At 43.7% G+C, this 16,320-nt stretch overlaps 2 protein-coding genes across 2 annotated transcripts in view; both read right to left on the bottom strand.

Moving 5' to 3' along the window:
• LOC108623595 (uncharacterized) overlaps positions 1-16,320 on the bottom strand; it is a 52,571-nt gene that overhangs the window by 24,651 nt on the left and 11,600 nt on the right. The gene's annotated exons all lie outside the window — the stretch shown is intronic.
• On the bottom strand, positions 3,980-7,090 carry LOC113464154 (zinc finger protein 62 homolog). The gene is made up of 2 exons (XM_026812377.1): positions 6,458-7,090; positions 3,980-6,150 (listed from the first exon to the last, which is right to left on the bottom strand). Coding segments are annotated over exons 1-2 (2,001 nt in total). The 5' UTR covers positions 6,460-7,090; the 3' UTR covers positions 3,980-4,151.

Raw genomic sequence — 16,320 nt, 5'->3', positions numbered from 1 at the left:
GGAGTATATTAATAGAAGTATAAATTTAGATGCAACAATATTGAATTTTTGTATTGAAACCTCCTCAGATAGAGGAAGTCAAGACGAGAAAAATCACGTTTGATTCATTCTGGTATCTCAATCCGTTCCGGAGATATAGACTTCCAAAGTTTTTCTAGGTGTTTCGTATCACTGGCACAGTTCAGTGGCCTACTTACGCGTCACAGCTGATAGTCTAGAGCGGCTGGTGTAGATTGGGGTAGGTCCGGGACTCGGTCAACGTGCGAGAAGGATAACAGTAGCGATACTGAAAAACTTATGCTTGCCTTTATACGACGATATCTCCGGAACCAAAAGTCGTATCGAGACGAATCAAACGGCATTTTAAAGAGTGTCTCGTCTTTCTCGAACTATGAAAAACGGGGAAGACTGGAAATATGAGTTAGTGAAATATCGGCGTGCGTCAGGAACGAAAGGAACATTTCCATTCACTTTCTTTCTCTGAATAGCCTGAAGTCTCTCATTTGTATTCTTATACTCTCATATGTCTATAATGCATAATTGAAATGATCTTAATTATCGACTATCTCAATTATGGTAATTTTCTTAACGAGCTAACCATGCAGATCTACTGTCTAGCGTTCTATAGAGATCAGTGACAGAAACTGAAAAAGAAATTCACAAAAACGAACGTCGTTCGTTGATACATTCTTCGATGCTTAACGCTACATAAAGAAATATACAAAAATCGTCTTCGTCGCACATTTCTTCACTTACTGCTCTTGTTCACGATTATCTTGTCCTGTACACCGTGCAGGAGATTCGTTATCTTAATCGGCGGCGGCGGTGGGTGCACGCCGGGGTGCTTCCTGCGGTGCAGCATCATCGGTGATCGCTGCGTGAAACTCTGTCCGCAGATATCGCAAACGTAGGGCCTCTCACCGACGTGAGTCAACAGGTGAATCTTCTGGGAGCTGAGACAGCCGAACGTCTTGCCGCAAATTGCACATAAATAAGATTTCTCTCCGGAGTGCGTCCTGAGGTGTTTGGTAAGGCCGTACTTCGACTTGAACTCCATTCCGCACTGCTCGCAAACATACTTGATTTTATGCAACTCCATATGACTGTCTAAATTCTTCTGGGTCTTGAACTTCTTTTTGCACGTCAGGCAGGGGAACTTCTTCACTTTTGTCTTGTGCTTGTAATGTTTGTGGAAATACAGTGAACTCTTGCTAGGATACGAAGAGCCGCAGATGTCGCAGACACAGGATTCGGTGTCGTGGTCCTTCACGTGGGTCGTGTAGTCGGACTGGACTTTGAACATCTTTCCACACTGCTCGCATTTATAATTGTAATCTTCGGTGTGCCTTCTGATGTAGTGGATCTTCAAGTAAGGTTTGGTGCGCGCTTTGAAATCGCACAGGTTGCATTTATGGAGTTTCACGGGCTCGTCGTGAACCTCCATGTGTCTGGACAGGTGGGCCGGCGTTTTAAAACCTTTGGTACAGACGCTGCATTTATGCGGCCTTGAATTACTGTGCTTGGACATGTGCCTCACGTGTTTGCTCTTCCGGTCGAAGGTAGCGTAGCAGATCTCGCAAGTGTGCAGCTTCCTTCGAGTGAGTTGCTTCACGCTTTTATTCTTCGTCATCGCCTGCTGTTTTCTGAAATTCAACGGCGTGTCTTCGAGGTCGTCCACAGAATCGCTGTTGCTGCTCGCGTTCTTCTTAGTCTTCTCCTCTTTCGATTGGCTCTTCTTCGCTGTCTCCGGGCTGCTCTTCGAGGCTTTCGGCGACTCTTCTTTCTCGTGGGTCTCCTTTCCGTCTTCTTTCGGCGGTGGTTCCTTCATCATGAACATGCTCAGCGACGTCGGTATCCGAAAGTATTTATCTTCTAATCTTACTATCAGAAAAGTCGGAGCGAGCGGGTCTAGCGCGTTGCACCTAAAAAACCACAAAGCTAGTCAGTCGATTACAGTCTCCGTCAATTACGGATAGCAGGATAATCAGTATTTTTTTTTGTTAGTTCTCTTGTCTAAGTCGTTAGCATGCACCGTCTAAGAATTTATTTAAAGACACTTAGGAGGTATTATTCAAATTTATTTGTCCTTCTCTCGAAATTTTCTTAATGCGTGTTAAGGAACTTACGTACAATTACACTAGAAAAAAGGATAGTTCATTATTTTTTAATTTTGCATCGACCATCATTGAAATCATATTAATTATATGATTATAAATGACAAATTTAGATGTCTGTAGGATATTTGTAAGTATGAACGCTTTATTTCTGCAGATACTAATTTATGTACAAATATACAAGAATATAATGTAACGAATTATACAGATATGTACAAAAATGATTACTGATATGGACTGACTGATACATGATTATACCTAAAAATTGTTTATACGTAATGAAATTTCACTTAAATTAGGATAAAAAATTCTGAAACTTGCATGTACTTTAAAAACGTGCTTATCGATCATTACAAACCTTCGTACTTAAAACTGGTACACGTATCGCAAAACCAAGGTTGCATAAATCAAGTCACTTGTAAATTAATCAAAAAATTATAATTATCAATAATTATATTATTTTGTAGATTATAATTTGACGTTCAGCACGCAGTTCTTATCGATTTTATCACTCTGCAGATTTTCTAAATAATTCCTAGCCAATTCAGCGATCTGAGGGTGATTGGAATGCAGAGGTGGAAGAGGACCAGCGTGATGCCTCCTGTGCCTGAGAAGACTCGAGCGTTGCGTGAAGTCCTCCTCGCAGATATCGCATTTGTACGGTCTGATGCCTGCGTGCGTCAACACGTGTTGATAGAAGTTGCTACTGGACTGGAATTCCTTTTGGCACAGGACGCAAGTTGAGATCTTCACTTGACCGTGCTTGAACCTCTTGTGGCTCATCAGCTCGCGCGTCCCGCGGTACTCCTTGCCGCACTCCTCGCACTTGAACCCCTTCTCGTGCAGCCTCAAGTGATTGTCCAGTCTGCTTCTATGGTGGAACTTCTTGCGACACAAGTGGCAAGTGTGCTCGTATTTCACTTCCTTGTTTCTTCTCTGATGCCGCCATTCATGGCCCTTCACGTCCTTGACTTCTTTACCGCAGAATCGGCAGATTTGCAGTTCCTGCACGTGAGTCCTCTTCATGTGATGCGTCAGGTCGATCTTCAGTTTGTAACTCCGGCCGCAGTGCTCGCACACGTATTTCGACTCGTGGCCACTGTGCGTACGCATGTTGTGCCTCTTCAAACTGTCCTCGCTTTTGTACTTTACGTGGCAGGTCTCGCACTCGAAGAAGTAATCCGGTCGGTGGATCAGCTTGTGTTCTTCTAAGGCCCGGGCCGTGTGACACGATCTCTTGCATTTGTCGCATTTGTACGGTTTTCGGTGAACGTACGTCACGTGGTTTTCTACCTTCTTCGCGTTGTCGAAATGCTTCTCGCAAAAGGGGCAGGTGTTCTTGATTTTATCCAACAGTTGATCCACTTCGGGCTCGCCCTTCTTCGATCTTCCGGTTGGACTTGGAGATCCAACTTTAGATTTCCTCGAGTATCGTCTGATATTATCAGAATTATTAAAAGACAGATTGCACAATGGAGATTCTTCAGATGGCAATTCTTTCGTTTCGTCGTCTTCTCGTTTCCAGGGACCGACTGTTAAACAGTAAGACGAATTTCTGTCTCGGTTTCGTTGCTGTCCTGCGACAGGCTCTCTTCTGAAACAAGGACAGTACGTGTCAGTGCGTGAGATACCTACTCGTTCGATTTTAAACATCCATCAATCGACAGAAATTCTTTTAGCTAGAAAAGAAGACTTTTTACAGTTACGGTAAACAACTTTATTTTAGGTATAAACTCGTTTGACAAATCTGAAATATATTAAAAATTGTAACTTACTTTCCGGCACACTTGCACACTTTATTGTACAATTCTAATCAGGTTTTGCATGTGCGTACATTATCACTTCATTCTGAACACGANTTAATTCTACTCTCAAACACTTTTAATATAATCAATTAATAGTGTCAGCGTCGATCAAGAGTAACATAACAAACGTGTTAGACGCCGGAACGTACGGCGGACGACGTTCAATATTTCATATCCCTTGGAATGTTACATACTCCAGTGCATTGACACTTTTCGAACACACGTTTTCACATTACTCCGTATCGGAATTTTGCTTCGTTTCATTTCGGAGTTTCTCGAGAACGTGTTTGGCGATATTAGCGATCGGTGTGCTCTCCGTGAAAGGTGGGAGAGGCCCCGGGTGAGTCCTGCGGTGTCTCAACATGCTCGACCTTTGCGTGAAGTCTTCGTCGCAAATGTCGCATCGGTACGGTCTGATCCCGGCGTGAGTTAGTACGTGTTGATGAAGATTGCTGCTGCTGTTGAACGATCTCTCGCAAACGGGGCACGTCATCACAGTGGTCCTGTGCTTCGCGGCTTTGTGCCGTACGAGTGAGCTCTGCGACTGGTGTATCTCGTCGCAGTGATTGCACTTGAAACCGTCCCTGTGCAGCAACAGGTGATTGTCGAGATTATTGCGCGTGGAGAATTTCTTCGGACAAAGGGTGCAACGGTAACGACGACTGCTAGCCTTCGTAGCCGTCATCTCGTGTCTCCACTCGTGATTCGCTACGTCCTTCACCAGCTTGCCACAGATCTTGCAGATGTGGCTGGAGTACATGTGGATCTTCTCTATGTGCAAACCAAGATCCACTTTCAGTTTGAAACGCTTGCCGCAGTGGTCGCACATGTATTTAGCCTCGATGTTGCTGTGCACACGAATCTGATGATGCCTGAGACCGGCCTTTCGTTTATAACGCAAATGACAGATTGAGCACTCCAGGTAGAAATCGTCTTCGTGCGCTTTTTGGTGTTCGATCAAGCCCTGCCGGGTCGAGTAAACTTTGTCGCACTTGTCACAGCTGAGAGTCTTCTTATGTATACTCCGGATGTGTCTTCGCATCAGATGGGCAGTCTTCAATTCCTTCTGACAAATCGGGCACACGCTCGATTCGCAATTCAACAAAACATTCTCCTCTTCCATCTCAGACGTCGTTTGAGTCTCGGTCTCGTGCGCCACTTCTGCTTCTCCCTGTTTCTCCATCTTCATCGGCCTGATTTCCTCGATGTCCTCGTCCTCGACCAATCTGCTCAGCTCTTTCCTTTTCCTGCTACTCTCAATGTACTTCACTTCTTCTTCGGTCAACAGTATTATCACTTTCTTTTCTGTCGTCTCGTTGTCTTTCATCGAAGCGGTGCACGGTATCAACGGTTTATCAGACTTCACTGTGAACGACGGTGACTGAGAACTTGGGACCAACGGTTTCCCTTTTCCTTTAATCCCTCCGAATATCTTCTGAATCCTCGCCTGCTGCAAATTCGATTCCAACTGCGCGCTGGGCATCACGACCGGCGTCAGTACGTTCTTCACTTGACTCTGACCATTGCTGTCTATCACTCGCACTGGCACCAACTTGTTCTGAATCTGAGCGGACTGGTGGATCACCGGCACTTTCGAGATCTGCGGGAAAGTAGTTGCCGTCTTTGACCAAACACTCTTATTATTATTATTATTATTATTATTATTATTTTTGTTATTGTTATTATTATTCAGGTTTGTCGGAGGAACGATAAATCCGCTGACCGGTGAGCTGAGCTGGTCTTTCATTAACAATACTGGAGCCGCTTTATTGGGATTCGCGCCGTGTCTCGGAAGTATAGCTGGAAGCTTTTTTAAGATCACGCTGTTTGCGTTCGCAGATGTTATCGGTTGGATATTGAAGTTGACCGGTGCTTTGGTGGCTACTTGGACCGTGGTGTTCGGATCAGCTGTAGCAGGGATTTGCGGTTGGCGACTGATGCGAATCAAAACGAAGGGGTGCTTCTCCGTGTTCTCAGGTTTGAAATCTTCCATCGATTTCTCCATCACTCTCTCCAACGACATCTTATCATCTGACTTTTCCATTAATCTCTCCTTCAGTATGGATTTTTCCATCACCTCTTTGCATTTCTCGTCGGATTCTTCTATCGGTCTTTCTTCTGACTCTTTGCCGCACTTCAATACTACTTCGTCTTTTACCTCCAACTCTTTCGGTAATTCTTCCCCGGAATCCAGCTCGAATTTTTCCAGGCTGCTGAGCTTCGGCGAGCTCCTGAAACACCGATTCGTTTAGTTAGTCGCGAGAATGAACCAGCGTGAATCGAGTGCAACAAAATAAGTTGAAAATTTGATGGATCTGGTTTAGTCTGTAACAGCCAATAATTCATTTATTCTCATTCCTGCCAGCAGGCGTTTTGTCATTGATTATAAGTGAGGGATGGGATGGGAAAACGGGAATAGAAGAATTACAAAGCAATTGGTAAGAAATATTTAATTGTAGGAACAATGTACACAAGCGGTGAATGCGCGAAACGATCATACATAGACGTTAATATGAATTTTTAATTCATGTTACTTACATCAAAGGAAACTTTGCCAAACAGTATTTTATTTACACAATTTCGTACTTTCGTCTTCCTATATATAATAATTATAAAATAGTCACTGGTAGCATGTTGATAAAAAAATTGCGAGTCATTTTCTTTGAGACGAAACGAATTAAATCGTCGAGGCACATAAAATATATCTGCGAGTCAACGATTATAGAAATACATATAGAATAGTAGAAACTTTCTATATGTCAAGTGAAAATAAAAAATGTTTGATTATAAAATTTTCCTATGACAAAAATAAACAGGAACTAATCTTCTTACTCCTCTCTCTTAACTCTTTTCTTAGATTCCTTGTTCCTTTCTTTTCTGCACTCTTTTTCTCTCTTTTGTGTTTCATTTTGTCTGTCTTTGCATACGGGACTTGATATTTTTTTGTCGGCTGAGTAGGCATGAACATATTTGATCTGATAATCGGTAACAGGGTTTTTAATCATGTTCTTGCCAGACTCCCCGAGTGTTCTTAATCTCTTTCGATCTCTAACGGATACCGAAACTGTCGGTTCATCCGCGATTCTCCCTTCCGGGAATGACATAATCATTGACTTCTCATATCTTGAATTCTGTGCGATTGAAAGTTAAGAGAGTAATTGGAAATTCAGGTTCCGTGATTTGTTCCATCGGTGATCGTCGGCTTTCTGAAACATCCATTTATTTAGTCAGTTGAGAGAACAATGCATGAGGCTGGGACTGGAGAAAACCAACATAAACTTAAACAAAAAGAATCGGTCGCCTAGCCGCTTCCGATGTGATCTCTGGAAAAATTTAAGTGACACGAGAATACAGGGTTGAATAAAGGAGAGGGTAAGATGTGCGACCCGGATGAAGTAAGAACGATTTTTTCTGAAAAGGATTTAATTAAAGGAACGAGTAATACTTGGTACAAGCAATGGATGCTGGCGTGCCGAACGTTGCACTGAGAACAATGTCTTCGGACTAATGAGACATTTACAGCCGCCTGCGTCTACTTACATCGGTAAAATTGTCACAGCTTCTAGAACAACCATCGTTTCATTATGGAACTCTCTCGCTTACTTTCTCTCTCTCCCTCGCACTCCGTTTCTCACAATCTTCCGTACAACGCCCCGATGCATACTCAACGATCTACAATTAATATACACTGCTTCCACAAGCTCGCACAGTTACCCTTTTAAGTACATTGAAGACAGTAAAAACATCATGTCCTGTGTCTTATCAGTAACATATAGATTTAATGTTAACGATGCGATATTAGAGAGCGTAACGGCGAACGAGTTTGCAAAATTTATGATAAACCAGCGTTCATTCGATCGCCACGTTCAGTGGATCCTATGAAAATGAAATTTAGACAGTGAAGAAATGAATCGATGGAAGTTACATGTCACTTAGGAGATCGTTTGCACCATTTTAATATCAGTAAAAGATATTAAATAATATCATTGCAGTAGTCAAGCGAAGCGCAACGAGTTGTGTAGATAATTAAATCCTTTGAGCATCACCGATAACCGATTCTTTTCACTTATTTCAGTCTTGCACCACGGCTTGCCTCATCTTTCAAGATTTTCTCGAGGTAAACGATTACTGGTGCAGACTGCGACAATGTGCCATCATCGTGCCCCTTTGGCTGAAGCTTAGCCCGCACCTATCGCAAAGGTACGGCTTCTCCCCGGTGTGTATCACGCTGTGCACTCTAAGTACACGCGCGGTGGTGAACGCCAGGCCGCAGATCTTGCAAGCGTACGGCTTCTCGCCGGTGTGTTTGAAGACGTGCAACGCCAATGCAGGCTTCGTGCTGAACTCCATGCCGCACTCGGCACAATGGAACTTCCGCGAGTGATTCTCGACGTGGACGTGGAGACTGTCCGCGGTGACGAAGCTCTTGGGGCAGATGTTACACTGATATTCTTTAGGTCTGTTGTAAACTCCGTGGATTTTATATTTGTGAGCTTGAAGACTGGCTATGCGGAAGTACGAATTGCCACAGACGTCGCAGATGTGCGATTTCTTTCCCTGGTGCCTGGATATATGATCTCGTAGATAATATTGAGACATGAATCCCTTGCCGCACTGCTCACAGTAATAAGCAAAGGCGCCCTGGTGCAGCCGGCGTTGGTGGAGGTGCAGGGAGCGTCTGTTCGTCGTGGTAAATCTGCACTCGGCGCATTCATATTGTATGCCAAGGTGAATGTGCTTGTGAAGGCTCAGTTCCTTGGAACGTTTGAACGCGTTGCCGCAGACGTTGCACTCGTACGGCCGGAGGTCGGTATGGTGGTACATGTGGCGTCTTAATTTGCATTGCGTGTCAAACTTCTGGGGACAGAGTGGACATTGTCGTATTTTCAGAGGATCCGGAGTTCGTCTCAGACTCATGTTTTCTTGTTGCTTCGCGTTTCCCGATGACCTAGTGGGAACAGCGATTAGAACGCGCACGTCCCTTTTCTTGTTTTTGTCTTCCAATTGCGGCGACCCGCACACCACCCGGGGCGTCGAAGGCCTTATCCTGAGGGTTCTTCTTATTCTTTGGTACCGGAGAAGTCTGCAAGCAACAATGCGAATGTTGAACATTCTAAATAGATATCCAGATCGAAACTTCTTTTTGACGCATGTTTCTTTTTAATACGAATACGAGCTGTATGCTGGTTGTCGGTCCTTGAACGAGGATGTGAAGGGAGTGTGTGATCGTCGCACGCGAAACAAGCGTGATAGATCGGTCGATCGGGGGAAAAACTCGTTACGCAGAATTCGTCAGTTTTCAATGGGTTATTGTTCTTTTATTAAACGTATAATAACGAGTATCAATAGTCACAATTAACATGGAACTTGCAGTCGATATACTCTCTCATTAGTCGAACGCGTGTACATCGAACCAAGCGCGCGAAACGAAGTAAAGTAAAAAATAAAAGAAGAGAAGAAAATCGTTCCTCCGAGTGCAGTACAATTTTCAACGAAGGAACCACCGGCACGATGTTCGTTCGACATCGTGATTAATTCGTAAATAAACTGGTCAATGAGAAACTACGTGAACTCGCAACAGTGAACTAACGATACGATCTCTCAGTCGATCCGAAACAACCATACAATTGGAAATTTTGTCCGATGCGTTTTGTTCTATCACCTCCGTCGGCACTTCGTTAGTCCGGAATTCTACTCGCGGCGGAGAAGGCACAACGCTGATTTAAACGCAGGTCGATTTCTGATGAGCCGTCAGATTGCCCTGGCACGAGAAACCCCGGTTGCAAATCTGACAGACGTACGGCCGCTCGCCCGTATGCCCCCGCCTGTGAATGGTAAGCGTGGACCTCTGCGAGAACGCTTTCGGGCACTGGTCGCACTTGTACGGTTTCTCGCCGGTGTGCACTCTTCGGTGCATCCGTAGATTTTCGGAATCGGTGAAACCCTTGCCGCAGATATCGCAGACGTATGGCTTTTCCCCGGTGTGGATGCGCCGGTGTTTCTTCAAATGCTCCGCGCTGCTCAGACTCTTACCGCAGTAATCGCAGAGGTACAACTTCGTCGGGTTGTGACTCTCCTTGTGACGGAACAGGGAGCGTTTCGTGGCGAGCACGCGGCCGCATATGTCACAGGCCGTGCTGGTCACTTTGTTCGCTTTCAACTCGGGATGCATGCGCCTGCAATGAGCGGAGAGCTGTCGCCTAAGGTAGAAAGCATTGCCGCACAACTGGCAGGCGAACGGTTTGTCGCCGGAGTGGATATTATAGTGCTCTTGGAGGTCGATCGCCTTACGGAAGCGTTTGTCGCAGTCGTTGCACTGGAACGGAAGGTCTGCCTTGTCTGTGTGCCGCAGCATGTGGATGCTGAGAGCTGCCAGCACCGTCGTCTCGTAGTCGCACTCTTTGCACATGTAACTGGGATAGAAGTGAGTCTTCTCGTGCCTGGTGAGGTCACGGAACAGTCGGAACTTCTTGGGGCAGTGTTTGCAGGTGAGATCACCGACCGTGTGCCGCATCAAGTGTTTCTGATAATTACTCTTGTGTCGGAACACCTTGTTGCAAGTCTTGCAGAGAAACTCCATCTCCGGCTTCTCTTTCTTCACTTTCAAACTGTTCGAACGATTCACCATCGACGAGTTCCCGGATTTCCGCCCGCCCTTACGACCCGCGTGCTTCTTCATGTGCTTGCGCAGGTTCACGTACGTCCTGAACACTCTCCCGCACTGGGCGCACGTGTTCTTCCGCTTACCCTTGTGCTCGAGCTCGTGGGTGTCCAGCAACGCTTGCGACGCGAAGAACACGCCGCACTGCTTGCAGTGGTAAGCCAGAGGCAGATCCTCGTCGTCGATCTCGTCGTTCACCTCTTGCTTGATGAAGTTCTGCTCCTGTCTCTCGGGCGCAGCCTCGGCCGCCTCCAGTGGACATTTCAACGACGCCGCGTGCTCGGGATTGTCCGCGTCCTTTTTCACCAGGTCGAGCTTCGTCAGCATCGCCATCGGGTAATACTCTTCGGAAAACGGTAGCTGATTGTACCTGAAATGTAAAAATTCGAAGGGCCACATCAGTATCGGCGTGTCCTCGCTTTGGTGTACGTATTTTCATTTCAACGCTCGCGTCTCTTTCGCTATTTACTCGTATCGCATACCTGGAAGCGACGTGACGCCCGGCGAAATTACTTTAGACGGGCTCGAAAATTCGCTTTGTAATCATAATACGCATTTCACGCCGGAGAACCTGATGATACGCAATCAGAAAAAGTCAAGATGATGATCGAACTTGTATCTGTACAGTGGTTGCGGTCAACGGGACGTGGAACAGTCGTTTTATTTATTGTACATTGGATGATTTACAATATTTTATAGCCGAGGATAGGAGCTCGTACATGTAGTAGTGTGAGGTAGTGTAACACTGCGAATGATATGGAGCAAATGATGCATGTTTATTGATTATAAAAATTATTCTGTATAATCTTTCATTAAAAGTAAACTTCTTCATGAACACGTGTAATGATCAATCCACTCGTTTCTCTTCCGCATTCCAAATCCTGTACACTTGGTTCTGCGCGTTCAACGCCAATCAGGAGACACGTTTCATCGTAATAAACGTACTCAGACGGTCTCTTCTACCAGTACGTGTTGCAGTGATTAGCTTGACGGTCTTGGGGAAAGTCTTGTGAAGAGCTCAGAGTCTTTTGAAATTCTTCTCGTCGAAAGACGGACTTCTTCATCGACGTGAATCTTATGAATACTCAGTATTGTTGGACTTTTGAAATTCTGTGATGGAAATGAGAAAGCCTCGTCAATAACTTCAGATTCTCACCCTGTCGGTTCTGATCTGACAACGTTCGATTTATGGGAATAATTGCGTTTTATTCAGTGCAAATTTAGTTGGATTTACATTCAACGGAGTTACGCTAAAAATGTACGTATGTAAACTCTTTCGATTCATGGATTAGATAAGATTTACTATGTCTTGTCATCGAGATTTTTAGAACTGAAGGAATGTTTTTATAATGATAACATTTTTGTATCAATTTCGTGTAATTTCCGAATGGTACATTTGACCCCCCAGTTTGCTAGAATTACATTTATCGATAGATAAAAGCAAATTAAATTGTAGGAGACAATATCGCTTTACAATTGTCGTCAACGCTTAATAAAATTAATGAAAACTTAAACATTTATCTGATTTTATTTCTTTTTCAATATTTCTCACATCATTGTAGAATATTGCTTAAGAAAATAAAAAGATAAGAAAGTCAATGCGTCACGCCTTACCATATGTACAGATGATTCGTTGAATTATTATTTACGTGTTCAAAACCTCTTCAATTATTCAAGCAGAGAAAAGCAAGTCTTTTAATAAAAATTAGATCTGATGATGATAATTTAATGATCAATGAATAATTTAAAAATGACAGATAATCAGAATATACATTATATTAGCTTTAATATTACATCTCAAGTCTCAGTTTCAGTTTAATACAAGCTTATAATACCAGAACATTCTGTTATATCCTAATTAAAAAGTTAAAACAGAAATTAAAAATTAATGAAACGACCGGTTGTGGAATTAAAATCTTCAATGAGATTTTGTACAGCATGGCACCCTTGAAATCAGTGAGACTTTAAGTATTGCTGAATCAGTCTTACTATAAAATACAAGACTATCTGATCTGATATTTATTTTCTCATGTTTTACAAACATTAACTTTAATTACCTCTCACACTACCATTCATACTTATCTGCAGGTTTCAAAAGAAATTCATATTAACATGATTTTTTTCAAGAAGCAGTGAACTCGGAAGTACATACATGATATTCCTTATAAATATCGACAGCTGCATGAGCTACCATTACTCTTTCTGTAAAAACGATAAAAATAAACCTGATCATCACGCAATAATAAAAATTAATTAATACCTGTTTTAAATCAAATTCCCTATCACAACAGATTTTGAAGTCATAAACAGGAGGAAGGAAAGGGATTTTTATTCGTGGATATAAAACAGAAAAGATCTAATCGTAAGGCAGTCGGACACGTACATCGTAACGAAAATTGCTAGATCGCAATTCATTTCCAAGTCAGCTGTTTTATTAATCGAAATCAGCATTATTCCTCTAAACAATCTAATCTATCAATCAGACACGTGCGTAAAAAATCCGACTCATTTCCTCTCGTTGTGCAACTTCATGTGCGAGTTCAACGAGCTCTGTTGTGTGAACTTTTTCTGGCATACTTTGCACTCGTACGGTCGTTCGCCGGTGTGCGTCCTCAAGTGGACGATCAGGTATTTGTGAATGCTGAACGCCTTGCCGCAGACCTCGCAGACGTGCGGCTTTTCACCAGAGTGTATGCGCATGTGAACCTGCAGGTAAGACTTGCTGGATACCGATTTCCCGCAGACCTCGCAGGTGCTCAGGTTCTCGCCGGTGTGTATCTTAAGGTGAACCTTCAAGGCCGTTTTCCAGTAGCTCTCGAAGTTGCACACGTTGCACTTGTACTTTTCCCGTTCGCCATGCGACTTCATGTGCAGGCTTAAGTACGACGCGCTTGCGTAAGACGTATTACATATTTTACACACGTGCGGTTTCTCGCCGGTGTGCGTGATCACGTGCCTCTCCAGCGTTTGATTCGTGTAGAATCCTTTACCGCAGAGCTCGCAATGCGTTACGTACTCCCCGTTGTGTTTCTTCTTGTGCAAACGCAAGTCGTACCCAGACACCTTCGATATGCCGCAGATATCGCAGGTGAAACGCTTGTTGTGCTGCTTTAGATGAGTCTTCAGATACTCCTCCGTTTTGAAACGCTTATCGCAGAGCATGCATTGGAACGGTTTTTCCTGTTGATGCATTTTCACGATGTGCTTCTTCAGCTTCTCGTCGCAGCCGAAAGTCTTGTTGCATTCTTTGCACTTATTATCAGTTTTCTCGACTTTTACATGTTTCTCTTTATGTTTCAGGTACTGGTGCTTTCTGGGTATCGTCTCGTTACAAATGTCACATTCGTAGACGGATTCGACTTCGTCTACCGAGGCTGATTCCATGTCTGCCACCTCCGCGGTCGGGGTCTCCTTGCTGTCGTCCATCACTATCTCCTCGTGACTGATCGTATTGAATTCGTCGATCGTGCAAACCTCGGTTTCGTTGTACTTCATCAGTTCCATGGTGCTGATCACTCTTATCCGCATTAATTTCGGTTCCTCGACGTTCATTTCCTGGCACCTGCAACGGACAACACGTCAACGCGTGAAACACAATCAGGCGAATAGTTGAGAAGGGAATAGGCTTGTGTTCTTTTTTCATTTATACCGAAGGCTCTTCTCTTTACAAACTTCTCACGGTTTTCTCTTCTGGTTTCGACGTTTTAATATTTAAACGATTCGAGTTTGTAGGCAGCGTTTTTATGTAGATACCGCAGAATCGAAGGATCGTAAATAGATTGGATAAATTTTTATATCACTATTCTTTTTGTCACATAAATATCGTTTATTTAATTATCTGTGATTGATTTCTCAAGGGAATAACTTGCTCTGCACTACTATTTACTTACCAGTTTCATTTTGCATGCAATCAGATTGATTTACATTTTCCAGAGGACTTAATAATTGTACGATATTTTTTATTGAAATTGTTCAGATATTACGATATTAAATTTGTTTACTATTCAATTCTTTACATTACATACAATTTATTGTATATCAATACACTCCAAATTACGATTAATATCACACTTCTATATAATTTACTTAACGCTAAAAGTACGAATACTTAATTCTGTTTACGAATTGAACTTTCACTTGAACATATCTTGAAAATAAGAAACGGAAATTGCGAGAGGATAAAAATTCAAGACACGGTTTCCTTCGATTTGCTATTCTTGTGTCTTCTTAAATGAGCGGTAAGGGTGCCTCGCTGGGTGAAGCATTTGTGGCAGATGTTGCACGTGTACGGTTTTTCACCGGTGTGAGTCCTCCGATGTTTGATCAGATACTTCCTCCAGCTGAACGCTTTTCCGCAGTACTCGCAGATCTCCGGCTTCTCGCCGGTGTGTATCCTGAGATGAATCTTCATGTACTGGCGACTGATCAGCGTACCGCAGACCTCGCAGGCGACCTCAGCCTCCCCTGTATGCGTCCACAGATGTTCCTTGTAACAGTAACTGTAGAAAGTCTCGAACCTGCAAATCTCGCATTTGTACTTCTTCCTGTTCTCCGGCTGGCTGTGGATTTTCATGTGGCTGCGAAGATACACGCGATTGCCGAACGACTTGTGACAAATCTCGCAAGTGCATGGTTTGTCATTACTGTGCACGCTCATGTGCGTCCTCAACGTCGCTTTCAGATAGAATCCCTTGTTACAGACTTCGCAGAACTCAGTGAACTCTTTATTGTGTCTTCTAATATGGATCTTCAAGTTATACTCCGAGGCCAGTTTAGCGCCGCACAAGTGGCAAATGTGAGGCGATCCGTGGATCATTTTATGAACCTTCAGATATTTCTTCTTCTTGAATACTTTTTGGCATACGTTGCACGCAATTGGATTCTGTTCCTTCGGTTTTAGTTTTACTTCTTTCGGTCTCTGTCGCTTACTTTTATCGATTTTCTCACATCGAGCTCCCTGATGCTTTTGGAAAGCATACCGGGTCGCGAAGCTCTCGCCGCACGCGTCGCACTCGTATTTCTTAGCCTTTCTCAATGCCTCACGCGTGCGACGGATTGACTGTTCGGTTCTGTGCACCAGAAGCGCGGCTTCCGAGTCGAACTCCTCGTCGCAGGACTCGCACCGACGCGGGACCGCCTGCGCCTCGGTAGCAACGTCCCCGAAAGCGAGGAATTCTTCCTCCTGAATCGCGCGGGATCGATCCGGCCTGGCTGGTATCGTTTCGGTCACGCTTTTCGCTCTGCAAAAAGACAACGGCGCTTGATCAGCCTTGGTATCGGACGCTTCCTTGTACGCGGAACCGGGGTATTTAGCGAGCTAACACGGTCGATTTCGTAGACAGCCACACTGCGAGGGGAAAAGGTACTTCCGAGAATCTCCAGATATTTTTTATTGTTAGTTCAGACGAGAGCAAATACCTGACTTGATATTAAATGCAGATATCCCGCTAATTCACGTACGCTTAAATACATGGAACTGATTTTGATGTATCTGAACAATCGAATGAACGATGAATCATCATTTAAGGATTCATTGGCTATACAGTCAATCCCAAAAGTTTATGTACCTTAGAAAAACGCATTTCCTATAATTAAAAAGAAATCAGACGTCGGAAGAACAATGCTAATAATAAATAGCTACGTGCTAAAAAGTATAGAAGGAAATATCTAATTAGGTATTGACGCTGGCGGAGAGCTTTTTATACAGAAATTATAAGTCCTAACGTCCTCAACAAGAAAG

The sequence above is a fragment of the Ceratina calcarata genome, unplaced genomic scaffold, assembly GCF_001652005.2.
Source record: "Ceratina calcarata isolate Rehan_Ccalc_2016 unplaced genomic scaffold, ASM165200v1 scaffold115.2, whole genome shotgun sequence".
Lineage (NCBI taxonomy): Eukaryota > Metazoa > Arthropoda > Insecta > Hymenoptera > Apidae > Ceratina > Ceratina calcarata.
This window is presented reverse-complemented; position numbering and strand designations above follow the sequence as displayed.